At 42.9% G+C, this 26,620-nt stretch overlaps 2 protein-coding genes across 4 annotated transcripts in view; one reads left to right on the top strand and one right to left on the bottom strand.

Moving 5' to 3' along the window:
• The window catches only part of dcun1d3 (defective in cullin neddylation 1 domain containing 3), a 40,772-nt gene extending 25,391 nt beyond the window's left edge, over positions 1-15,381 (bottom strand). The window contains exon 1 of one of the 2 annotated variants that reach the window (XM_072560099.1): positions 15,346-15,381. The gene's annotated coding sequence lies outside the window, so the exon portion shown is untranslated. The other variant, XM_072560098.1, reaches the window with a different exon arrangement.
• Positions 15,382-15,709: 328 nt separating this feature from the next.
• On the top strand, positions 15,710-26,147 carry lyrm1 (LYR motif containing 1). 2 transcript variants are annotated; one of them, XM_072560107.1, is made up of 5 exons: positions 15,710-16,008; positions 20,689-20,850; positions 22,580-22,640; positions 22,741-22,772; positions 25,915-26,147. In XM_072560107.1, exons 1-5 carry the CDS (start codon positions 15,991-15,993, stop codon positions 26,026-26,028), a joined length of 387 nt encoding a protein of 128 aa, XP_072416208.1. In that variant the 5' UTR covers positions 15,710-15,990; the 3' UTR covers positions 26,029-26,147. The 2 variants fall into 2 exon arrangements, with proteins under 2 accessions (XP_072416208.1, XP_072416209.1); XM_072560108.1 differs by having other exon boundaries at positions 15,715-16,008; positions 20,692-20,850.
• Positions 26,148-26,620: the final 473 nt, after the last annotated feature.

The following is a 26,620-nucleotide window of genomic DNA, read 5'->3' as shown; positions in this document are numbered from 1 at the left end:
GGGAGTCCAAAACTGGAGGGCATAGATTTAAGATGAGAAGGGAAAAGATCTATAAAGGACCTGAGGGGTGACTTTTTCAGGCAGACGGTGATGCATGTATGGAATGGGCTGCCAAAGGAGGTGGTGGAGGCAGACACAATTGCAACATTTAAAAGGCATCGAGTGGGTCTGTGAATAGGAAGGGTTTAGAGGAATACGGCTCAAATGCTGGCAAATAGGACTAGGTCAGATTGGGATGTCTGGTTGGTGCAGACAAGTTGGACTGAGTGGTCTGTTTCCGTGCTGTATGATTCTACGAAGACCAACAGCAGAAACTCAACCACGAACAGATATCATCTTAGCACTGAAGGACAGCAGATGGAGTAAAGCAGCCAAACTTGCGCAATTCAGGATCTACAAACACTGACAGAGTGAGACATGAAAATGGCAAGCTAGGAAAATTTCACAATAATGTTAACAACAGGCACACAATCTTCTGGACCATTATTTTTAAATATTTCCCTTGTAGCTACTGCTTTCATGTTAGTTGAATAGTCCAGAAAAACTCGAAATTCCAAAACCAAGTCATGAACGATGAATGTATGGATAAATGATTTCATAGGTACTATATATAGATTTAAATTATTTCTACGCTTATAACTTTAAACAAAAAGTAGAAGAATGTTTCAAGCAATTTCAGAGAATAGAATAATGGAACAGTTACAGCACAGATGGAGGTCATTGAACAGATTGTGTTTGTGTCAGTTTTCTGTAAGAGTAACTCACATACCTACCTTAAAACTAGTAAACTGGTAAAACCAGCAAGTTTCATTTCTGCACAGCAACCAATACAGTAATTCCCCAGAGTTAGTTGATAATTGCAGCAGATTGATACAAAGGAAGTTCAGGATGTGAAACATTAGCTGTAAATAAACATCCTGTTATCTCAACAAATTAGTTTTACTCCGGCCATCACTATAATATTATAACATCTTACTATTGCAGTGAAAGTAGGAGAATCTCAAAACTAAAACCAATGAAAAACTTCAAGTAATTTTAAATGAGCAGCTTCAAGGAAGATTGATATTTCTAAAGACTTACTGAGGAAATTTCAAAGTCTGGGGTCGAAGTAAATGAAGGCATCATCGATATCACAGACGTTAAAAATCCCAGAACTAGAGTGCAGAGTTCTCAAGGGCTAGCAAAGCAGACAGAGATAATGGAGCTTTGTCCTTTGTATTGGGCGCACATAAAATCAGTTAGCAAACTCAGTTCAAGCTAGGAGAAAAACAGAAATTACTGGTAAAGCTCAGCAGATCTGGCAGCATCTATGGAGTGAAATCAGAGTTAACGTTTCAGGTCCAGTGACCCTTCCTCAGACCTGATGCTCCTTAGGCCAAAAACCAAATCTAATTGTCCTTCATCTGAATACACATGCTGTTCAGAACTAAAAGAAAGCTAATGGCACTAATTGAGATTGATAGACATGATCTGAGAGCTATTATAGTTACCAGGAAAACAAAGCTGCAAGCTAAATATTCAGAGATTTTTCAAAAATAAGGGGACAGACAGGAAGGAAAATATGATGGGATAACTTGGTTAGTACGAGATAGAAAAATGTAATCACAAGAAATGATACTGAATCGCAAGATCTACATTCCATGTGGGGACAGATATGAAATAAGGCCAAAACAATGCTGTATACAGGCTCCCTAACAGTACTTATACTGTAGGGCAAAAAAATTGTAAAGTTTTAGAAGCAAACGACAGACAACAAAAAAGTTAAGAAAATAAACCAGCAAGACACACAAAAAGGAGTCAGTAAGAGCTTTTCTTTTTGTAAAATAGATGAAACGGAGGAGGGAGACCAAAGTGAATCTAGGTGTCCTACAGAAAGATTCTGGATTAGTGGTGCTGGAAGAGCACAGCAGTTCAGGCAGCATCCAAGTAGCTTAGAAATCGACGTTTCGGGCAAAAGCCCTTCATCAGGAATAAGGGCTTTTGCCCGAAACGTCGATTTCTAAGCTACTTGGATGCTGCCTGAACTGCTGTGCTCTTCCAGCACCACTAATCCAGAATCGGGTTTCCAGCATCTGCAGTCATTGTTTTTACCCCGTCCTACAGAAAGAGCCTCTGGAAAAATAATGGGCAATCGGGAAATGGGAGAGGAATCAAATAAATAGTTTGCATCAGTCTACATAGTAGAGGACATTAATAACATTCCAAACATATAAAATCAAGGGACAAACAATAGGGAGAAAATAAATACAATAATTATCAAGAGGGAAAAGGGCAACAGGGAAACTAATGGAGCAAAAGACCAACAGGTCTCCAAGGCATGATGATCTGCATCCTAAGTAGTCACAGACATACACTGGTAGTATACTGCCATAGACTCTTGGACATTTTCCAGAATTTAAGACAAAAGGGAAGGAGCCAAACAGGCAGCTCAAAACAAAATACTGGTAATCTGAAATAAGAGCAAAATGTAGTTGTGAAACTCAGGTCTGGCAACATCTGTTGAGTGTAAGACAGAATTAACATGAACTGAAGAGGCATATTTGTTCAAACGTTAATTCTTTCTCTCTCTACATGATTCCAGGCCTGCTGAGTTTCTCCAGTGCTTTATTTTAATTTTTAAAAAGGGTAAATATTTGAGAAAAATATTAAAATGTTTAATTTAAAGGATGTAACAGTGCATTTAGAAATGTATAATCAAGCAAAGTCAGCAAGGCTTAATGAAGTTGAAATCATGCCTAACAAATTTTGAATTTTTTTAATGTAATAAGCCATATAAAAGGGAAACATATTTGGAGTATATCTGGATTTCCAAAATGTGTTCAACAACACACCAGGCACAAAGCTATTTCTATTTAACAGCCTTTGGGGTTGGGGTTGCATAATAGTACAGATTGGCTAAGAGAAGACACTTGGAAATAAAAGGGCAATTTTCAGGACGGCAGCTTGTAACTAATCGAGTACCAAAGCAATTAGTGCTGGGCCACAAGTTGCCATCCAAGAGGACCATAGGGCTACACTCAAATGACCGGTGTGGTTTAAGATCACAAGACCGCAGGTGAGAGGAGAGTTTGAAAAGGAGAGACATTCATGGTAACCTCAGCTGGCACAGGAAGTGAACCAACACTGTTGGCATCACTCTACATTGTAAACCAGCTGTCCAGTCTACTGGGTTAACCAGCTCCATTGAGAGAAGTGAATGCATTATCAGCATGCCTGTGACAAAATATATGTAGGAAGGAGAGTGATGAGGATGACAGTCTCCAGGAGGTCACAAACAGGCTTACAGTGTGAGCAAATACTTGGTACATATGAGAGAAAATGAGAGGTTATTCATTTGCAGGAAGAATAGAGAGCTGGATATTATTTAAATTGGGAGAAAGTGAGGACTGCAGCTGCTGGAGACCAGAGTTGAAAAGTGTGGTGCTGGAAAGACACAGCAGGCCAGGCAGCATCAGAGATTCTCCTGCTCTTCGGATGCTGCCTGGCCTGCTGCGTTCTTCCAGCACCACACTTTTCAACTATTATTTAAATTGAGAAAGACTGCCAGAGGCTACAGCACAGAAAGGTTTTGGAGTCTTGATACATGAATCACAAAAACACTAGCACCCAAGTACATCAAGTAGCAAGGAAAGCAAATAGAATGTCAGCTTTTACCTCCAAGGGAATGGAGCATAAACACGGAGTCTTGCTAAAACCCAGACTACACTTAGGAATACTGTGAACAAATATCAATTTGTTGAATATAAACTGACATCGGAGCACATTCACTGACTGATCCTGGATATGGAGGACAGCTTGAGCAGGTTGAGCCTGTATTTAATAGAGTTTAAAGGAATGAGAAGTGACCCTTATTAAAACATACAATTCTTAGGGGGTATCAAAGGGTAGAGGTGGTTTCCCTTGAGGGGCAGCGTAGGACTAGTGGGCCTACCTCCTCCTCCTCCTCCTCCTCCTCCTCCTCCCTCCTCCTCCTCCCACAGACATAGCAAAACTCTCAGTTACACAATATGGCTTTACCTCCTTCATCTGTATTGCGGGGGAGAGAGAATGATCGCCTATGTGCACAGACACGAGTTCACTGTCTTTTCTGGAACAGCAGTTTCTCAATGAGGTATATAGTCATTTTACAGGGAGGAGCAAGGGCTCTCAGATAAGGCAACATACATATTAACTGGGTGACTGTTACAATCAATGAGTATTAATAGTAAAGATGAAGCCATCTGCTGTTACACAATGACTAGCTGACTTCACATAATGAATACTTTTCACCTTGTTATGCTGACCTCACATACTGAATGCTACCTCATCTTGTTAAGTGGATCTACGGAATGAATGCTTTTCCACGTTGTTAACCCATTACCCTTGCCTCCAGCATCCCATTGTTAACTAAGTTCTTATCTGATCTGAGTCATGCTCAACTGAATCTCTCGTTTTACAAAACTCACAACTTAACTCTTTCCCTGCCTGCTTATACCCTATGCACCTTCTCACTCAGTTGAAGAATTTCTTCTCCCAGAGGTGAACCTGGGGAATTCTTTACCACAGAACGTTGCAAGACTGGGTCGTTAAGTATATTCAGGGCCGAGATGCTCAGATTCTTAATTAGTAAGGAAATCAAGGATTATGGGGAAAAGATGGGAATGTGGATGCAAGGATCATCAGATTAGTCACAATCTCGTTGTATGGCAGATCAAACTTTACAAGCCAAATGATCTACATTGCCTCCTGTGTCTTGTGGTGAGCTAGGCAAAAGACAAAGCCATAGAGAATTTGAAAACATAATTAAGAATTATAAAATAAAGCAATTTCTGAGAGAGAATGAAGGTAAGCATATGAGGTTTCAGCAATTGCTAAATTTAAAATTAAGGTCGATATCATTTTTTAAAAATTAAAGTTATGGGTCGAAGACAACCTATTGAATTAGGTTAGCCATGATCTCACTGAACAACAGAACAGGCACAAAGGGTTAAATGGCCCCCTCATGCTCTTAGTTTCTTGGCATGGACAGCGTTTTAGAGGACTTCAAACCTACACAGAGTAGAATGTTAACAGGGTCTCAGTTACTCCTTTGATTTTATTTTTAATTGTAATGCTTCACCAGGGGCTGACTAACCTGGTTAATGTTTATTTTTAATAGAGTAGAACGTAGGAGGCTGGCCAAGAGAGCACTGGAGTATTTGCAAAGGCACAGATGAGCACAGGAGACAAGCAGAGAGCTGGCAATGCTGCAGAGGCGGATGGAGAAAGACTCTGCAATAATGTGGGCAGAAGAGTAAATTTTAACACCACGGTGCAAACAGTCTGGTTCAACCTCATATAGCCACCAGTGTACAGGAATCAAAATTGGTGGCGAGAGCAGAATTTGTGACAGGACAGCTTCAGTCTCTGATATTTAACTGGAAGAAGTGTCCAGAAATTTCTGGAGTGGAGTGTTATTGAATATATTTCTAGGATCCTCCAATATATCTTTCCTGACCAGTCAATGAGAATATATTCAATCTTTCAAATTAATCTGCATTTTATTTCCCCATTGAGTATGCAAATGGAGTATTCAGCTCAGTCATCTACCTCTAAATGGTATGAGAGATTTAACCTGTACCTTTTAATTTCAACCAAAAAGGCTATAGACAAATATTTTCTAATTAAAAACAATTCTCATGAATAATAGATGCTTAGAACGTTGTCGATAATGGTACTTTTGTATTGTATCCAACTTTACTCAATGTGCTGGCTTCAACCAGACAGCTCTATTCCATGTGTGATTGGTACTCCGTCACCCACAACATTACTTCATGTGAAATCAACAATTGAAATTCACAGTTCAACAACAGATAATGGTTGGCAGCAAAATGGAGTGCTCAAGATTCCACAAGAAATCATATGCTCCAAAAGCAAAACATTTTAGCACACTTCGTATTTTTACTCTTCGGCTGTTTTCACAATTTCTTTTCCCTTAAAACATGCATACCTTATTGATCAGAGATATTATTAGTCAAGTCAAAATATCCGAACATTACATAACTAACCATGTATATATCAATACTGTTAAGGTCTTTCCCTCAGTCAAAATTTAGTCCTGTAATAATCAGTATTTTGTGTTCTTTTCCAGAAAGGTTTCAGTACCATCAATTAGGCTGGTAACTGGCCATTGTGGGGTTATGATCCAGAGCACAGTTCACTGCCTAGAAATGAGCGAAACCACAACATAACCCAAGAATGATTACAGAGAACCTTTATACCGTCAACTGACTTGAAAGGGGGGGGGGGGGGGGGGGGGGGGGAGGAGAGAGGAGGGGCACGAAGAGGGAAGGACCACAAAGTATAATGAAGTAAAATCCTTATCCTGAAAGATAAATAAATGAAGAGAATGCAGTTCTCACGTTGAAAACAGTCTATGCTCTACAGTTACAAAAATAACTTTCACATAACACCCTTCACACAGCAAAATGTCCCAAGGCATATCCACATCAGATCAAATCGGATTATAAAAAGGCAATGATGTGGTGACCAAAAGCTTGTTTTCAAAGAGAAGATGGTGTTTAAATGTCAAAAGTTAGAATAGAATTCTAGGTGCTAAATGGCTAGGGCCATGTGTTCCAACGAGACAGGGGTGAGAAATCATGGACACACAGCATTCCAAATTTATAAAAATGATGTTTGGGGGAGGGTTTGTAGGCTACAAAAGAAGATTTAATTGGCAGGACTGGGAAACAGAGCAAAAGAGAGAAGGAATTAAAGAAACAGACATGAGGGACAGGTCTAGCTATTAATTGAGCTGTTAAAGTCACCACCCTTATTGAAATACCTCTTCAACATGTACAAATCTTCAAAATGCCTGCTCCAGTTAAGCCTAACTGTGTGACTGGTATTACAGACATCAACTTTAACTAGATCAAGAAAAATATTGACAACTATCACCGTTTGGGCGGCACGGTGGCACAGTGGTTAGCACTGCTGCCTCACAGCGCCAGAGACCCAGGTTCAATTCCCGCCTCAGGCGACTGACTGTGTGGAGTTTGCACGTTCTCCCCGTGTCTGCGTGGGTTTCCTCCGGGTGCTCCGGTTTCCCCCCATAGTCCAAAGATGTGCAGGTCAGGTGAATCGGCCATGCTAAATTGCCCGTAGCGTTAGGTAAGGGGTAAATGTAGGGGTATGGGTGGGTTGCGGGTCGGTGTGGACTTGTTGTGCCGAAGGGCCTGTTTCCACACTGTAATGTAATCTAATCTATAAAAAAACTATCATTTTTTTTAAAAAAGTTCAGCATGTCTGGACATGTTATGACACACCTTCCTGCCATCATATCCTGGGTAGAACTGGAACCTGAACAGTCTGGCTCAGTTTGGGACACTACCAGTGAGCCAGAAAATATTGAATTCTCCAAATAATCTAACTAGCTCGCTAAGCATCGAGACAAAAAGGAGCAACTCAGCTGACCTTGCACCATCTGTGGAGAGAACAATATTTGAGAAAGGTCACTGGATTCAAAGTATTAACTAGTGTCTTTCCAGAGATACTGCCAGACCTGCTAGGTTTCTCCAGCAATTTATGTTTCAGATTTCCAGCATGACAAGCTGAAAAATTAGGTTGTTTCTTGACAGTGATTTTCACTTTGGATATTTGTTACTGCATTAAGAAGCCTCATGTTTAGTAAAGCAAAGGCAGTAGGTCAGAGTAAAGTTTTTCCTCTTCTATCCCTCAGCTCCAACCCTAAAGAACTCCCAAATGCACCAAAGTGAATTTTCCACATGTGCCACACCTGGGATGTTTGGTTCAGTTAGCACTGAGGTATGGTTAAATCAGTTATCTTGAATTTAAAGGTGTGTCAGATTGAGTTTGACAAACCTTGATTCACTTAACATTCCACTGTTTTAAAGTGCATTCAAATCGTGATCCCCAAGTATGCAATGATTTACTGATATAATCGCACCACCCAGTCCAGTCCCCACCCAATACAAGTACTGCCAGAATCTACATTCACACCCCATTTCTTCTTGATCAAAATTGCTGTTTAAAATTGCTTTTCTTTGATCCCAAGGGTTTGTCAAAACAAAAAACAGCAATTGCTGATGAAATTCAGCAGGTTCGGCAGCATCCATGTGGAGAAAACAGACTTGATGTTTTGTGCCCTGGTGACTCTTCATCAGAACAGTTCTGATGAGTCACCAAACTCAAAACATTAATTCTGCTTTCTCCCTGCAGATGCTGCCAAACCTGCTAAGTTTCACGAGCAATTGCTGTTTCAGCTGTCCAGCATGCACAGTTTTGTTTTATATTTGTGCTTGCCCAAAGGCAGGATATAACTCAAAAGGGAGTTAAACTTCAAATATCATTTAGGATCAAACTTAATCGAGCATCATAGCTAAGAAGCTAACACACCAATAGTGCACTCATCATAGCAGGAGTAAGCCATTCAGCCTCCCAATACCTGCTGTGCAATTTGTAAATAAAGCTGATCATTTACCTCAATTACATAATTCTATGCTATCCCCCAAATCCTTTGATGTTATTAGTAACTGGACAGTCAATCAATCAATCTCTCACACTTGATGACTGATCTCCCACTGTCCTTTGTGGATGGAGAATGCAAAGATTGACTACCCCCAGTGAAGAGATTTCTTCTCATCTCAGTTGTAAAAGGCCTGCCTTTTATTCTGGCACTAGACGCCAAAGCGAAGGAAAACGTCTTTTTTTAAATTAACATTCTCCTAAACTCCAAAGAATATAGACCTAGTCTCCCCAATCTCTCTTAATTAGACAGTCCTATCATTCCAGGAATCAGCCTGGTGAACCTCTGCTCCATTCCCTTTGGCAGTATGAAACACAACTGCACACAATACTCCTGTATTTAGTATTTTTTACAGCTGAAGACTTCTTTGCTCCAACGCGCTATGGAATATTTTAAAATTTAATCATATGCCCAAAATATAAACGTTCACTTATGTGTACATATTCAGTGGTAGAAGAACAGTACCATCACAATGTTTTGATGCCCAGAAGAATCCAGAACCCCACTCGGAAATCTGAATGCACTGCATAAATAACAGTACGTTTAACATTTTTGTTCCTAAAAAGTCAGATATCTTTTACTTCCCATGGCCACTACAATATGATTTTATTGAACCATGTGCAATTTGCAGGGGTTGGTTAGTTGCACTCTCACCCCACAGACACATACACTCGTGAATGAACAGCCCATTAAAAGAGATGAGAATCAATAATCCAAACAAGCACCAGTGTAATAATACAGAACTTTCTGTAGCAGATGTGCATTCTTTCAAATAAAATTCTGGGGGGCAGGGGGAGTTCCTAAGCCGTAGAAATAGAAAGACACATGAGGATGGTTCTGAATCAGAAAGAAGCAATTTACTTAGAAAAAGGCAGACATGAGAATGAGGTAATCCTGAAGAATTAAACTGCATTTATTTCAATGCAAGGAGTCTTGCAGGTGAGGCTGATGAACTCATGGGACTGGAACGTCATAGCTATTACAGAAACTTGCTTGAGGAAAGTACAAGACTGGTAGCTCAATGTTCTAGGTTTTAGATGCTATAGGAAGGATAGAAAGAGAAGACAGGAGGAGAGTGGCATTTTTGATTAAGAAAAACATTTAGTAATGTAACTAAAGAAGATATTTCTGAGGGATTGTCCAGTGAAACTATATGAGTAGAACTTAGAAATAAGAAAGTAATGATCACCTTGATGGAATTGTACCAAATTCCCCTCAACAGTCAGAGGGAAATTAAGAAGCAAATGTGTATAGAGATCTCAGATATAAGCAAAATAATAAGTTTTACAGTAGGGAATTTTAATTTTTCTAACATTAACACAATAGCAGTCCCAGTCAAAGACTTAAATGGATTCAAGAAAATTTTCTTTATCAATATATAAATGTACCTACGAGAGAAGGAGCAAAACTTGACCTCTTGGGAAATAAGACAAGGCAAGTGATTGACGTGTCAGTAGGGGGACACTTTGGGACCAGGAATCTTAATTTTGTTAGCTTTAAAACAATCACAAAAGAATACATTTTCCGTAAAAGCTAAGGCAAATTTTAATGGTATGAGACAAGATCTTTCAAAAGTTGATTGGAGTAGACTGTTCGTAGGTAAAGGTTGACTGACAAGTGGGAGGCTTTCAAAAGTGTGACAATGAGAGCTTAGAGACATTACGTACGCATTAGAGGGAAGGAGTATTAAGAGTAGCATACAATGGATGAATAAAGATATTGAGGTTCTAGTCAAGAGCAAGAAAGAACTATATAGACAACTGGGATCAAATGAATTTTTTGAAGAATATGGGGCATTCTTAAGAGGGAAATCAGGAGGGCACAGTGGAAATATGAGATAGCCTTCGCAGATAAGGTTAAAGAGAATCCAGAGAGATTCTAAGAGTACATTAAGTGCAAAAGAGGAACGAGAGAGAGAGAGAGAGAGAGAGAGAGAGAGAGAGAGAGAATAGGGCCCCTTAAAGATCAACGAGGTCGCCTATGTGTTGAACCTCAGGAGACAGGAGAGACACTAAATGAATATTTCACGTCAGCTTTTACTGTGGTGAAAGAAATGGAGGGTAGAGAACTCAAATAAATATTGATGTTTTGAACACAGTTCACATTACAGAAGAGTAATCCTTCTGGAGGTCTTAGAAAACAAAGGTGGATAAATCTCTGGGAAATTAAAGAAGGGATTGCAGGCCCCTAGCAGAGATATTTGTACCATCTATAACCACAAGTGAGGTGCCAGAGGACTGGAGGATGGCTAATGTTGTGCCTTTATTTCAGAAAAAGGCTGTAAGGAAAAGCCTGGGAATTACAGACCTACGATCCTAACATCAGTGATGGGTAAGTTGTTGGAGGTGATTCTGAAAGACTGGATTTACATGCATTTTGAGGGGCAAGGATTGATATGGGATAGTCAGTATGATTTTGAGAGGGGGAAATTGTGACTCAAACTTGATTGAGTTTTTTTGAGGAAGTAACCAAAAACATTGATGAAGGCAGAATGGCAGCCATTGTTTACATGGACTTCAGGAAAGCCTTTGACAAGGTTCCACATGGTACACCAATTAGTCGTATGGAATTCCGAGTAAGCTGGCCAATTAGATATAGAATTGGCTGGATGGTAAGACAAAGGGTGGTAGCGGAGGTCTGTGACCAGCAGCCTTCCACAGGGATTAGTACTGGGTCCACTTTTATCATTTCTATGAATGATTTGAATGAGAAAATAGGAAACATGGTTAATAAGTTTGTAGCTGACACCAAAATTGTTGGTTTTGTGGACAGTAAAGAAGGTTATCTAAGATTACAAACAGATCTTGATCAATTGGGTCAATGGGCTGAGGAATAGCAGATGGAGTTTAATTTGGATAAATGTGAGGTACTGCATTTTGGTAAAACAAAGGCAGGACTTTTACTATTAATAGTAAGCCAATGGGTAGTGTTGTAGACCAGACAGTCATAGGGGTTCAGGTACATAATTCTTTGAAATTTGCATAAGATGTAGTAGAGCAGTTAAAAAGGTGTTTAACATGCTTGCCTTCATTGCTCAGACCACTGAGTATAGGATGCCATGTTGAGAATGTATAGGATGTTGGTGAGGCATCTTCTGGAGTAATGTGCAGTTCTGGTCACCCTGCTATAGGAAGAATATTATTAAATTGGAGTAGGTTCAGGAAAGATTTGAGGAATGACGGATTTGAGTTATAAAAATAGGCTAGAACTTTTTTCACTGATGCATAGGAGGTTGAGGAGTGACCTTATAGAGATTTATAAAATTAGGGCAGAGGTAAGGGTCTTTTCTCAAGGGTGGGGGAGTTCAAAACTAAAGGGCTTTTTTTTTTAAATGGTGAGAAGAGGAAGTTTTTTTTAACAAAGAATGAGGGGCAACTCTTGTCAATACAGAGATGTTTGTGTGTGGAATGAACTGTCAGAGAAAGCGGTGGACGCAGGCACAGTTACAACACTTAAAAGACATTTAGATAAATACAAGAATAGGAACGGGTTTGAGGGATATAGGCCAAACGCAGGCAATTGGGACTAGTTTAGTTCGGGAACATGGGTTTGGTGTGGATTAGTTGGAGTGAAAGGTCCGTTTCCATACTTTATGACTACTAAGAACGTAAAAGAAACAAGTATTACACACCAACCCTACTTCCTTCACCAATTAATATAACTGATCTCTAATTTCTACTCTCTTCATATTGCCATTTCCTTTAATCCAATTTATAGTCCAAAGTAACTTACAGTTTGCAAAATTGTTTTTTTTAGGGTCTTGCAGCAGTGATGCCTTGCCTACCTTTGAGCCAGATGGCTTGGGTTTAAGTCCCACCCGTCCCACAGGTTTATATCACATCCACCACATCAGGTTCTTTCATCATATCATATTTCATTAACAGTATAGGCCCATTCTGCTTTCTCCCCTCATAGAACTATCAATTGAATTTGCATTGACTCCCTTGTCTATCAGGCACAAAGGGTACAGGGGTAGACAGAAATATGGAGTCAAGCCCACAACCAGATTCAACGATGATCTTATCAAATGGCACAATAGGCTCGAGGGGCCAAATGGCCTCCTCCTGTTTTTAATTTGTATGTCTTTATGTTCTCCAAGGCAAATACTTCTAGGCACAGAAAGCAAAACTATGCATAGTCTGTTTCAAAGCTTTGTACAAGACTTTTTTGCTTTTCTCAGAAACCTATAAAATTTTAAACAGGACTACGCAGAGTAAATGCAGGAAGGATGTTCCTGATGACCAGGAAGTCCAGGTCAGGTGTCACAATTTAAGCATACACAATAGGTCATTTAGGACTGAGTGTGGTGAGTTGGGGAATTCTCAACCACAGAAGGCAATTTAAGCCAAAACATTTAATGTGAGAGGACCTAGATAGGGATCTTAGTACTAAAGAGATCAAATGGTATAGTGGGGAGAAAGTGGAAACAGACTGTGTTGAATGATGGGGCAGGCTCAAAGAGCTGAATGGCCTATCTGCTCCTAGTTTCTATGTAGCAAATGCTGTGCCAAAAAAAACTTTCTAATTTCTTGTTTTACCAGTATGTTAACTTTCTGTATTAGCTGTAGAGGCACACCCACATTCCTTGGGAAGTCATCTATTAGTAGGTTCTAATTGAAAAGTATTGATTTATTTTTCTTACGAAAGTAAATGACTTCACTTCCTATCATTTCATTGTATTTGTCACCTCCTTGCCTACTCAAGAATATAAAATGCCTTTGTAGGTTATATCCTCTTCCTAGCAGACTTTCATACTTAGCTCATCAACAAAACTGATGAGGTTATCCTCAGCACCTTCAACCATGATAAATAATGGGATCTCAGTAATTCCAGACTCCTCTAGTTACTGCTTGCCAAACTGAAACCTAACCTTAACCTTCAGGACTCAATACAGTTCAATAATTGAGCACCTTTTTCTATGTCCTTACCCCAACCCCCACAAACCAATCCTTGTCATCACACAGACTGCTACCAAAGCCAACCCAGTGTCAGCTAATGGTCCCCATTAGTAGCTATTAATTCTCCCAGGCTGACCATTACCCAATCCTTTGTCAGCCCAATTGCTGTTTTTTTTTCCTCTCTCTCTCTCCCCCCCAACCCCCAACCACTCCATCTCCACTTATCATTTATTCCTCCCCTCCATCCCAAAATTGTCCCAGCTAATGTCTAAAGGTAGCAGAGACCAGAACCCTCAAGTCATTTTAAGAATTATATAGATGAACAGTTGAAACTCTAACATACAACACCACAGGCTAAATGTTGAAAAATGGGATTAAAACAGATACATGTTTGATGACTGGTGTTGACACAACAGAACTCTTTGAATGCTGTAAAATCTCTATGACTACGAGATTGGGATCTCACCTGGCATTCAGACTAATATCTATATTCAGACTAACATTCCTATAACAAATTCTCTAATTACTAATTCATTTTTGTTGTTGGACTTGTTGTATGCAAATTATTTGCTGAATTTCAAAAATGACTGCCCACCAAAAATAACATGCTGACTGTAAAAATGCATTCCAAGATTGTTAAAGTTGTGGAAATAAGTTGTGCTTTTAGAAGGAAAACAGTCTTTAGCAACACATATATAAAAGGATTTGGAGATACTGGTGTTGGACTGGGATGTACAAAGTTAAAAATCACACAACACCAGGTTATAGTCCAACAGGTTTAATTGGAAGCTCCGAAAGCTAGTGTGCTTCCAATTAAACCTGTTGGACTATAACCTGGTGTTGTGTGATTTTTAACTATATAAAAGGAGCACTTGAAATCAAATTGTCACTATCCTTTAATGAATTAATCTGAAACCTAATTTCAGCAGTAACATGCTACATGCAAAAGATCGAGAACAGAAAATGATAGGGCAATCTCAGAAGAGTGAAATTCTGAACTGCAGGAAAGGTAATAGACAAGTTAAAACAATCCGTTCGACAATACTTGATAACCACCCCTCCCCCATTCAAACTACATCTTCATTTTAGAACACAGTGCTTGCGTGCAGGACCATTGTTGATGCCTATAATTGATTACCGACATGAAACGCAACCTGTCAACAATCTATCCTGAAGACCTTCTCCCTCCATATTTTCACTGAGGAATCATCGCTTAGAAACCTGTCTATTTCTGCGCGGACTGACCAACATTTCCAGCCCCCTCCCCCCAATTGAAAGGCACATTTCATCCCACGGATTTAAAAAAGGAATTAGGCCGTCGCTCATTGTTAGCAGGCAGCCCAGATTTCAACACCCAGAACAGAAGCAAAGTTACCTATCAAACAGACCCAGATAAGGTAGAAAGTGCCACGTGTGTGTGTGTGGGGTGGGGGGGGGGGGGGGGGTGAGATATTGTTTGATTCAGACTCGAATCAATGGCTTCACCAAAACAAAAAGCCGTCACCCCCACACCGTTTTTGTGTTAAAATCCAGGTCAGTGGTGAAAAGGCAGAAACTTACAAACAACACGAATCGTGATCAGGCCATCGTCCTGCTTGCCGGGAGAGCGGGTTTTTAAAATACAAAAGCAGACGGCTGTTGGAGTAATAATTCGGGGGCGAGGAGTCAAGAGGCTTGCGCGCAGGCACTGAAACAACAACGGGCTTTCCCTTGGCCTCGGAGCGAGGAGAGGCGCCGGGCCTTCTCACCACATCATCATGGCCGGGCAACCCGATCCTTTCAGAGGCATAGCCGCCCGGGACGGACACTAACGTTCGGCTTTTCGCGAAGGGCACGGGCGGAGAAACGGCCACCGTTCCGCGGATAATTTAAGGAGACAGAAACTTCCCCTCATCACTTCCTACTGCGCCGGGCAGCCACAGCTTTCCGTCTGCGCATTACCTCATCAAACCTTGCGGTCAGACAACAGTGACGCCATGACGCAGATGACACCAAGGCCACCCCCGCCGTGAGGAAGGGGAGGGTGGGGGGGGGAGGGGAGAGGGGCATATGCGCGTGCGCAGAAGGTGTTGGAGCCGCGCGGGGAAGTGTTGAGAGCGTGATTCCCGATCCGCTCGAAGTCGCCAGTGATGCGCATGCGCATGGCAGACCCATTCCCGTCGCCATCCGCCCAGGCGGAGTTGAGAGAAATGCGCGTGCGCAAATCGTGCAGGCGCGGGATCCTGGCCGGGTGTGCGCTTTTGCGTGGAAAATGAAGGGGATGCGCAAGCGCAAATCGTTGTCGCGGGGAGGGTGATCCGCATGCGCAGTGCTCGTAGAGGGCGGTTTTCCGTTGGGATCACGGCCACCTACTCCTCCTTCTTTCTAATGTCAGGGATATTCCGCGCTTTCGGCCTGTGGTAACGGCCGAGCCCCAAAACCGAAAGTAACAGTTTTTTTTTATTTTTCTGGCGGGTGACTCGGTCTCCGCCCGACGGACAGTTTGGAAATACTCCGCGTCTTTAATTTTGTTTTAAAAATCGCAAAATCAGAAAGACGACGAGCTCGAGTGGTCGGTGTGTCCGGCGGAGAGGGAACTGTGGGCGGATGGTTCATCTGAAAAAGGCAAGGGTCCCCCCCCCACTCACCCCCCCCCCCACTCACCCGCCCTCCCCCACTCACCCCCCCCTCCCCCACTCACCCCCCCCCCCCCACTCACCCCCCCCACTCACCCGCCCTCCCCCACTCACCCCCCCCTCCCCCACTCACCCCCCCCCTCCCCCACTCACCCCCCCCCCCACTCACCCCCCCCCTCCCCCACTCACCCCCCCCCCACTCACCCCCCCCCACTCACCCCCCCCCCTCACCCCCCCACTCACCCCCCCCTCCCCCACTCACCCCCCCTCCCCCACTCACCCCCCCTCCCCCACTCACCCCCCCCACTCACCCCCCACTCACCCCGCCCTCCCCCACTCACCCCGCCCTCCCCACTCACCCGCCCTCCCCCACTCACCCCCCCACCCCCCTCCCCCACTCACCCCCCCCCTCCCCCACTCACCCCCCCCCCCCCACTCACCCCCCCCTCCCCCACTCACCCCCCCCCTCCCCCACTCACCCCCCCCCCACTCACCCCCCCCCTCCCCCACTCACCCCCCCCCACTCACCCCCCCCCCACTCACCCCCCCCCCACTCACCCCCCCCCCACTCACCCCCCCCCCCACTCACCCCCCCCCACACTCACTCACCCCCCCCCCACTCACCCCCCCCCACTCACCCCCCCCCCACTCACCCCCCCCCCACTCACCCCCCCCCACTCACCCCCCCCCCACTCACCCCCCCCCCACTCACCCCCCCCCCCACTCACCCCCCCCCCCACTCACCCCCCCCCCCCACTCACCCCCCCCCCCCCACTCGCCCCCCCCCCACTCGCCCCCCCCCACTCGCCCCCCCCCCACTCGCCCCCCCCCCACTCGCCCCCCCCCCCCACTCGCCCCCCCCACTCGCCCCCCCCCACTCGCCCCCCCCCCACTCGCCCCCCCCCCCACTCGCCCCCCCCCCCACTCGCCCCCCCCCCACTCGCCCCCCCCCCACTCGCCCCCCCCCCACTCGCCCCCCCCCCACTCGCCCCCCCCCCCACTCGCCCCCCCCCCCCACTCGCCCCCCCCCCACTCGCCCCCCCCCCACTCGCCCCCCCCCCACTCGCCCCCCCCCCACTCGCCCCCCCCCCACTCGCCCCCCCCCACTCGCCCCCCCCACTCTCTTCTTTCCCCCCCCCACTCTCTTCTTTCCCCCCCCCACTCTCTTCTTTCCCCCCCCCCACTCTCTTCTTTCCCCCCCCCCACTCTCTTCTTTCCCCCCCCCACTCTCTTCTTTCCCCCCCCCACTCTCTTCTTTCCCCCCCCCACTCTCTTCTTTCCCCCCCCCCACTCTCTTCTTTCCCCCCCCCACTCTCTTCTTTCCCCCCCCCACTCTCTTCTTTCCCCCCCCCCACTCTCTTCTTTCCCCCCCCCCACTCTCTTCTTTCCCCCCCCCCACTCTCTTCTTTCCCCCCCCCCACTCTCTTCTTTCCCCCCCCCCACTCTCTTCTTTCCCCCCCCCCACTCTCTTCTTTCCCCCCCCCCACTCTCTTCTTTCCCCCCCCCCACTCTCTTCTTCCCCCCCCCCCACTCTCTTCTTTCCCCCCCCCCACTCTCTTCTTTCCCCCCCCCACTCTCTTCTTTCCCCCCCCCCACTCTCTTCTTTCCCCCCCCCCACTCTCTTCTTTCCCCCCCCCCACTCTCTTCTTTCCCCCCCCCCACTCTCTTCTTTCCCCCCCCCCACTCTCTTCTTTCCCCCCCCCCACTCTCTTCTTTCCCCCCCCCCACTCTCTTCTTTCCCCCCCCCCACTCTCTTCTTTCCCCCCCCCCACTCTCTTCTTTCCCCCCCCCACTCTCTTCTTCCCCCCCCCCCACTCTCTTCTTTCCCCCCCCCCACTCTCTTCTTTCCCCCCCCCCCACTCTCTTCTTTCCCCCCCCCCACTCTCTTCTTTCCCCCCCCCCACTCTCTTCTTTCCCCCCCCCCCACTCTCTTCTTTCCCCCCCCCCACTCTCTTCTTTCCCCCCCCCCCCACTCTCTTCTTTCCCCCCCCCCCACTCTCTTCTTTCCCCCCCCCCACTCTCTTCTTTCCCCCCCCCCACTCTCTTCTTTCCCCCCCCCCCACTCTCTTCTTTCCCCCCCCCCACTCTCTTCTTTCCCCCCCCCACTCTCTTCTTTCCCCCCCCCCACTCTCTTCTTTCCCCCCCCCCACTCTCTTCTTTCCCCCCCCCCACTCTCTTCTTTCCCCCCCCCCACTCTCTTCTTTCCCCCCCCCCACTCTCTTCTTTCCCCCCCCCCACTCTCTTCTTTCCCCCCCCCCACTCTCTTCTTTCCCCCCCCCCACTCTCTTCTTTCCCCCCCCCCACTCTCTTCTTTCCCCCCCCCCACTCTCTTCTTTCCCCCCCCCCACTCTCTTCTTTCCCCCCCCCCACTCTCTTCTTTCCCCCCCCCCACTCTCTTCTTTCCCCCCCCCCACTCTCTTCTTTCCCCCCCCCCACTCTCTTCTTTCCCCCCCCCCCACTCTCTTCTTTCCCCCCCCCCACTCTCTTCTTTCCCCCCCCCCACTCTCTTCTTTCCCCCCCCCCACTCTCTTCTTTCCCCCCCCCCACTCTCTTCTTTCCCCCCCCCCACTCTCTTCTTTCCCCCCCCCCACTCTCTTCTTTCCCCCCCCCCACTCTCTTTTCTCCCTCCCCCACTCTCTTTTCTCCCTCCCCCTTGCCCGCCTTCTCCTCCCCCCCCCCCCCCCGTCCCGCCCCTGCCCCCCCCCTCATCCCGCCCTCTCCGATTTGATAAAAAGCGAATGCAATGGTTTTATCTGCTTATATTGCTCCACAGATAAATGCTGGTATAAATATCTTACTTTCAATGGTGACAAAATCTAGACAAGTTGAGCTAGTCTCAGTGTATTCTTCTGAATATTTCTCCTCTACAGTGAATCTTCAACTCTGCTATCTAATTCAATGACTTGCATTTGTATACTCTACTGCCCGTAACCTTGGCTTCACAGCAGTCTGATCAGATAAATGTTGATAAGTGTCAAAGAAGGAGACAGTAGATCAAAAGCTTGATTGAGATAGATATTAAGGACCACCTCCAAGGAGGGGAGAGAGAGGGGAAGTTTGGAAATTCCAGAACTGCAACATGAACAATTGAAGTCATGACTTTGAACAGTGGGACAAAGGAGCTTGAAGGCATGCAATTTTTCAAGGCTGGAGGAAATTACTGTGATATAAAAGAGATTTGAACTCGACAATTAATTTATCTGAGTACACCAGTTTGTAGGTATTTTACCTAGTGTAAGGACAGTAGAGTTCCAGTGAGTTTGGGTTTATGCATAAGCAGTATCTGCACAAGTAGTCAGCACGGATTATGGACATACACTGCAATTTTTCAAAGTCATAGATTTTTTTTTTCTGCAGCAAATTATTTATCTCAAAGTTTGTTTTTTTGGATATTCTGTTATGTGTGAAATCCAATATTAGCACGACACATCTTGACATTTTGTACTATGGTAACTATTAAATGCTTTTCCTCCTGACCAGTATAATCATGTTTCCGCATCAGGGCACTATCCTTTGCTGACTACCCAGAATTTAAATGTCATCATTTGGTGAAGTAATCCAGTAACATTTTTCTCCAGTTTTGCGGCACCACTATAGGCACTTACTCTATCAGGCTTGTCCTCTTTCCTCCACCTTGCGATTACCTGAGGCCTATGATCGAGAGGAAGTTCGATGGCTTGAGACATCTTCAAGCCATCAAACTGACTCAGGAAATTTGATTGGAATTGGTGGTTCACTAGATGCCACAAATACATGCAAAAAAATGTTTTAACTTTGTATGCTTGTTTGAGAGTAGTTCAACTTCTGGTTTGAAAAAAAAGAGTTAGAGCTAAATCTTAGTTCTTTTGTCTAAGTCTAAGTTGTAAGGCATCAGTACTGTGAGCCTGGTATCTTTGGTTGAAGGGGAAAAGTGCAAAAACACAAGGGAAGGTAGGGATGTCATGAGCATCCCGGTAGGCTCAGTGTATGACCTCTATGACAGCAAGTGAAAAGTCCAGAGATGCAGCCTGGTCTGGTCCATGATTACAAAGATAATTGTAATGCAGCTCATGATACAGCATTGAAGTGCAGAAAAAACTCTGCAAATGAATTGGAGATGTGTCTTGAAGGTTTTTTTGAGGCTGGTGCATGTCTGGTGCCAGTGACCATGAATATCAGCTGTGTGTGGCTGGCACCCAAGTTGGTGCCCAATTTCCAACACTGAGGTTGTTTCAAGCAAGTAGTGACTTGAATCCACTAGGTGCTAGCTCTGGATTCTTTGTCAGAATTTCTCAAAGTTTGGCTTTGCTGGGTGAGCTTATCAATTTGGGAATCTAAATATTAATGAAGCTATTGTGCTGCTAAGCAAGCAATAATGACCATTAGTTAGCATCTTGACATTGTCTGGAAAGAATCTTGCCAAACCTAAAAGATGAAACAAGATGATCTCAATATTGAAATGGGCGTTGCACACTTGTTGCCTGATTTTAACCGCAGGTGTCACCATAGCCCAAATCACTCTGATCCCTGTCAGGTTTCACCCATAAATTCTGTTTACCACAAATTCAGTGTAATTGATTATGTGCCTGTTTGTACTTCACATAACCTTTCCCCCACCCTGTTACACCTAACTTTCAGTGTAATTTTCCGAATCATTGTTGTAGTTTTACATATTTCCTCTTCAATTCAGCAGATGACATTAGCAACAAGATGTGAGGTACTTGGTCTTTATCGAAGAATTTTCAGAATAGCAAGAACATGGCAGTCACTATCGGGACAAACAGAGGACACTTTGAAAGAAAAAGATTACATCATCACAGAAGCCAGAACATTGTTCAAAAAAAATAAAAATGTAAGTCTCAATCTTTTAATTCATGCATGTTTACTGCATATATATAAAAGTTATAATGTAATAGGTTTTGAGCAAATTTTTCCTTTTTGTTCTTGTCCAATCACTATTCCCTTTGACCCTATAAATTCAGCTCTTCTGTAATTAAATCTCCTCTGTCTTCCGCCCAAGTCACAGACCCCTCTTTGTCCCTTATCTGACTCACGCCTCCAACTTCTAAATATCTATCAGAGATTATTCTCAGGTTGAGTATTCCTACTGGAGGTTTAATCCTAGCCTATGTTTTGCCAGTTTCTGCTCAAATGTGCAAGTATTTTACTATTTTGACACTCAAGGTCCCTTTAAAGTGACTCATGTAACCTGGTCATTTAGCTTAGTTGGTACTATGTTATAGCACCAGCAGTGGGGTCCCTACATCTGAGCTATGAGGTCTGGGTTCAAGTCCCACCTGCTTCAGAGGTGTATAGTAACATCTCTGAATTTGCTGATTGAAAACAAAAATCTCTCTTTCTAAATTGATTGCTGTCCATTGTCTTGGGTAGCAACAAATAATCCATGTCTTGAGTCATGGTATATATTTGATCACAAGTTTATGTTATTGCTTGTAATTCTGTACCTCCAAGGGTTTTTACATGTTCTGTCATTATTTCAAATGTAACAAAACAAAGAACTGTCCATGCTGGAGATCTGAAACAAAAACAGAAATTACTGGCAAAGCTTAGCTAATCTGACAGCATCTGTGGGAGAAAGCAAGAGTTAACATTTCAAGACTAGTGACTAATCATCGGAACTACTGTTTATATATCTTACTAGCCTGGAGAATTTCCTATACTCCATTTCAAACCAATCCTTACTCTGATATTGTAGTCCTTTAGCCATTATTTGATTCTAAATCTTGAACACTTCCTAGGGTTGGATAGTGCTGATAATTTAAATGTATAAAAGTTGTCAAAGTGGTATGGATATTGAAGTCTAATGTGATATGAATTCTAATTTTTACTTTAAATGGGCATTTATATATTCCCTGTAGCACAGAAATACAGCCCAAGGTACTTCACTGAAAGGTAACTCTACAAAAAATAGATATAGAGCCAAAGAAGCAGCTTTTAGGAGTATGGAAGCAGAAGTTTTGATTTAAATGAGTAGTGAAAGGGAGGATCTGGGGGGGGGGAGAAAAAGTCAAAGTTTCGAGGACAAGGAAACTGCACACTACAAGCACAGTCATAATGATTGTCTTTTGTGATTTAGTTAGGGCTATTTCCATTTGGTAAAAGTGCTGTGACTATTCATTTAATTCCTAATCAATAGTGAGGCCACACTCATTAATCTTTATGCTGGATGATCTCTGAATACAAATTTCTACACTTATACCTGTACACAAACTATCCTATCTGTTGTCTGCTCTGTACCTGATAATCAAGGAAGTTCCTTAAGCCTGAAGTGAGCGCATTACAATATTTAAAGTTCAAATTGTAAATAGTGGTAGCTTAATGTTTACACAAAGGCAAACAATACAGGCGCTAGAAACCTGAAATAAAAACAGGTCTGGCAGAATCTGGAGACCAAAACAATTAACACTTCAAGTTGATGATCTGTCATCAGACACACACCGCTGTCTTTTTTTCACTCCATGAATACTGTATTTCTATGTATTTTCAGAATTTTCAATTGTTACTTGTTTGTAATGTTTTGTTTTTTAATTACCTGCAATGTTATTAGACTTCTTTTCTAGTTAACAGATGCAGAAGCAATTAAAATCTGCATACAGGAATGTCAAACAAGGATAGAAATGGGTAAGAATCACTTAAGAATTTATCAATACTTGTAATTTCTTACACAAGTAACTTACAGGGTCTACTGTTTGTTTTTGAATTACCTTAATTTCTTTTGCAGGACTACATTACAGAATTCCATATCCCAGACCAGTAAGTTACCACCTTTACATTGAAACATGTTCTAAAATTTCTTTGGTCAATAAATTAACAGCTGAGATTTACAGGTGACTGATCATCCTTGACATCTAGGCTATATTTGACTGCTTGTAGCATCAAGGAGCTGTAGCAAAATTCAAGTCAATGGGAGTTATGGAGAAAACTCTCCATGATTTTGAGTTATACCGCAGAAAGGAAGATATTTAACATAAAAGATTAATTGTCTCAGTCTCAAGACATCTCTACAGGAATTTCTAAGAGTAATGACCTAGGCCCAACCATGTTCAACTAATTTATCAATGACTTTCCACTCATCATACGATCAGAAGTGGGGATGGTCATTATTGATTGTAAGGTTTGATTCCATGACTATGACATTGTCAGGCTGTTGCTTGACACCTTTCCCAATTCTGGTACAAGACCTCAGAGGAAGGACTTTACAGGGTAAATGTGGTTTACTTTGCTGCTGTTTCTGATGTCTAAATTGATGTTGGGTGGGGTTCATTCAGTTTCATCCCTTCTCTTAGATTTTGTAGTGTATGATAAAACTGAATGGCTAGGCCTTTAACCTCAAAGACAACCAAATTGCTATGAATCTGAAGCCAGATCTGTTAAGGAAAATTGATTTTGTACCATAGAGGATATTAGTGCACCAGATGGATTTCTCCAGTAATCAACAATGGTTTCATTGTTGCTTTTAATTCCATATTTATTAATTTAATTGTGCCATGGTCGGATTCAAACCTATTTCTTTAATGTATTAGACTCTCTCTGGATTATTCTTCCAATGACATTTCTGTTGTGCCACCACCTCCCCTTCTTATAATAGATTTAAATTTCCAGCAGAGAAACTTAGGTGATTGTGTTTGATGTTATACAGAATACTGTTATGTGGAAAATCTTTTGCTTTAAGTATTTACAATGGCTGCAAAAATTAGCAAAAGAACTGTAATCAGATACTGAATTATCAGCTAGCTCTTCACGTTCAGACCAGTGTAATGAATAAGTGCTTATTTAAAATAAAACCTTTTTTTAATAAAACTATAAGGTTGAATGGAGCAATTAAAAATTAAAATGTGTTATTGGTTACATTTGGTGGTCTTATGCTACCAGAAAGGAAACTGTTTTGTCAGAGGACTGGTCAGAGTTGGGCTATAACACGGTAGGCCCAATTTTCTGACCTTGCTTCTGTTGAGTAATGTTTCTTGGAAACACTGAAAATACCATTAATTCTTAAGCACGTGTGCTGATTTGAAATTACAGCCTGGAAACAAAAGGCTACAAGGTGCAGAAAAATAAGATTAGTTGTGCCGTTGAAATTGGACTGCCTCAGGATCAGGCCTGTGGACTACAGGAGATCGAGGGTCCTGGGCTGTCTCCTTATGCTGAGACTGAAGCCTAACATGCAGCCTGTCTGCCTGCAAATCTAGTCACTTTGGTCTTGGCTGCTGTCATTCCTGAGAGGATGAAGTGCAAAGGAAAGAGAGTGTCAAAAAGCGCTTCTGAGATTGTTAGGGATGAGGGGATCGAACCCTAAGTAACTAGTAAATCTGGTACAAATCTGGCAGTACAGCTCATTAATGTCTCATAACGATTCTCTTGCAATAAACCACTTGTTGATAAGTGGTGACTTTTTAAAATTAACTTCAAAATTGGGAATGAGACAAGCATGTTTTTACAAACCAATACCATACAATTAATTATGCAGCAAACAAAAACCAGATAAAGTTGTTTTATTGTAAATGATAAGTATATGATACAACCCTTTCTCTGTTCATAAACATCCCACTGGGGGACAATGCAGCTCTTTTTACATTTCAGAAATACAACCACCAGTTACCCAATTAACAAATACAAAAACTCCACTTACTTTTAAATTTTGAAGAATGTTTTTAAAAATATAATGAACCTATTTAGTGATGTTATGACATCTGTCCAGAGCAGACGGGCTTTGAACCCTTATTCTGGTTCACAAGTAAGAATGTAACCAATGAGCCCTTACCACAAGAGCCCTTAAGTGCTCAGCTTTCTCTTTTCTTTAATAGTTCTAAAAAGGTGAATTTTGAGACTGTCTTCAGCTCCATTCAGTCTGATTATGTCAAATGGATTGAAGTGGGGATAGAGGAAAACATCTCAAGATCTTGTAGAGTGCAGATTTATATCCATAGGTCTCTTCATGGACTTAGTTGTAATGTCAAATAAACTAATGTAGATGATTTTAATCAACTTGTTCAGAAATGTTATCTAGGCTTTCTGAACATGTCTTCGAGTACAGGTTAAGGTTGCCTCAGTGAAGTGTCTGTCAGCACTGTGACAGCATGGTAGACCCTTAGTACTGCTGTGTCTACTAATGTGCAGCCATGATTACATACTCAAATTTTGAATTCGCCATTTTGTGAGCCAAAGACAAACATTGAGCCGTACCTAACTCTTCAGAACTCTGATCCTTTTCTTTGTAGAACCACCATTAATTGCTCGTTTCAAGAATTAAACAAAAAAATTGCAAGAAATGTTCACCAGTGGCAGTGCAACAATAACAAAAATAAATAATGGAGAAAGAGACTATGGTCTAAATCAAAATGAGGGTGGAGTTAATGCATTCCAGCCCACATGGTGCCCACTTCTCTCTCTGCTTTGAGTTTTGGTGGACACAATGTGCTCGCTCTATAAGGACACCTGGACACAATCAGAACTCAGCTTTTTTTTAAAACCCACCACCAAACCACCCAATTGACAATTTTTTAAAAAAATGAATTACTGGATTCAAAGCCTTAACTCTGTTTTTCCTCTCTCTGTGGATACTTGCGTATCGATTGAGTTTCTCCAGAATTTTGTTTGTTTCAAATTTCCAGCATCCACAGTATGCTTTTATGTGAGCCAGGAGATCTGGACTCAAGGCCCATCTGCTCCAGAGATGTCATAACACATCTGAACATCTTTTTAAAAAAAAAGTCTGTTTGACCTGCCTTTCTAACTCTGATGCAGAAATGTCCATCAAGCCATACATGCTAAAGCTGCCAGATTACTGGGTGTCAGATAAGGAAGGTTCAGCCTGTATTTTTGAATTTGACTGCAATGCAACATTTTGAGATATAGATTCACATCATACCTTTAACCTTCTCCATATTATTTACAGATACATTTGCCTCCTATGGGACTTGCTGATAAAAAGGGACGTAAATTTAAACTGCAAGAAAGGCTGAGAAAAATTGCTAAACCAGTTTATCTACAATCTCACGAGGAGATGTAATGGTGGCTGGGATCATCTACTTTTAAACTGTTTTCTTTGATCACGTGAATATGATTTATTGCTTGTGGTTTATATTGTACTTTATTTCTGGAAGTAAAATTTCTGTTCTGAAAAGAAAATGGCCTCCAGCAAACTGTTTGAGTCAGGAAGTTTGTACAATTATTAGAATGTAGAAAATCCTGAAACAAAGTATTTTTCAGTTAATTTATTTAATGTTGAAAAGTATTTTCAATGCAAAAGCACATAGGGTTCTTGTAGCACAGTGATAATATCCTTCCTCTGAGCTAGGAGGCTCAAGTTAGAGGTGTGTAAGAACATCTCTGAACAGATTGATTAAAGAATATCTAAGAAACATTTTGATACATTGACTAAAGAACAATTTCCTGTGCTATACTACAATTTTGCCTGAGCACTTTTGGGCCTCTGTAGTATGTGAGTAGTATAGTGCAGTGGAAAAGCAAATCTGTTACTGAGGATTTGCATATTGCTTTTGGGTCAGTTTCCTTGAGGCTCCATATTTTGTGCACTCAAAAATCAGTGTTATCACTAGGTTGTAGTACTTTGACTTTTTTTTTCCCTCAGTGCTTCAACC

The sequence above is a fragment of the Chiloscyllium punctatum genome, chromosome 40, assembly GCF_047496795.1.
Source record: "Chiloscyllium punctatum isolate Juve2018m chromosome 40, sChiPun1.3, whole genome shotgun sequence".
Taxonomy (NCBI): domain Eukaryota; kingdom Metazoa; phylum Chordata; class Chondrichthyes; order Orectolobiformes; family Hemiscylliidae; genus Chiloscyllium; species Chiloscyllium punctatum.
The sequence above is the reverse complement of the archived record's forward strand: the minus strand, read 5'-3'. Positions and strand labels throughout refer to the sequence as shown.

Coding starts and splice junctions, on each gene's coding strand:
- lyrm1 (XM_072560107.1), top strand. Junction 22,641..22,740: donor TCAAACAAGGATAGAAATGG/GTAAGAATCACT, acceptor TTTCTTTTGCAG/GACTACATTACAGAATTCCA. Junction 22,773..25,914: donor GAATTCCATATCCCAGACCA/GTAAGTTACCAC, acceptor TATTATTTACAG/ATACATTTGCCTCCTATGGG.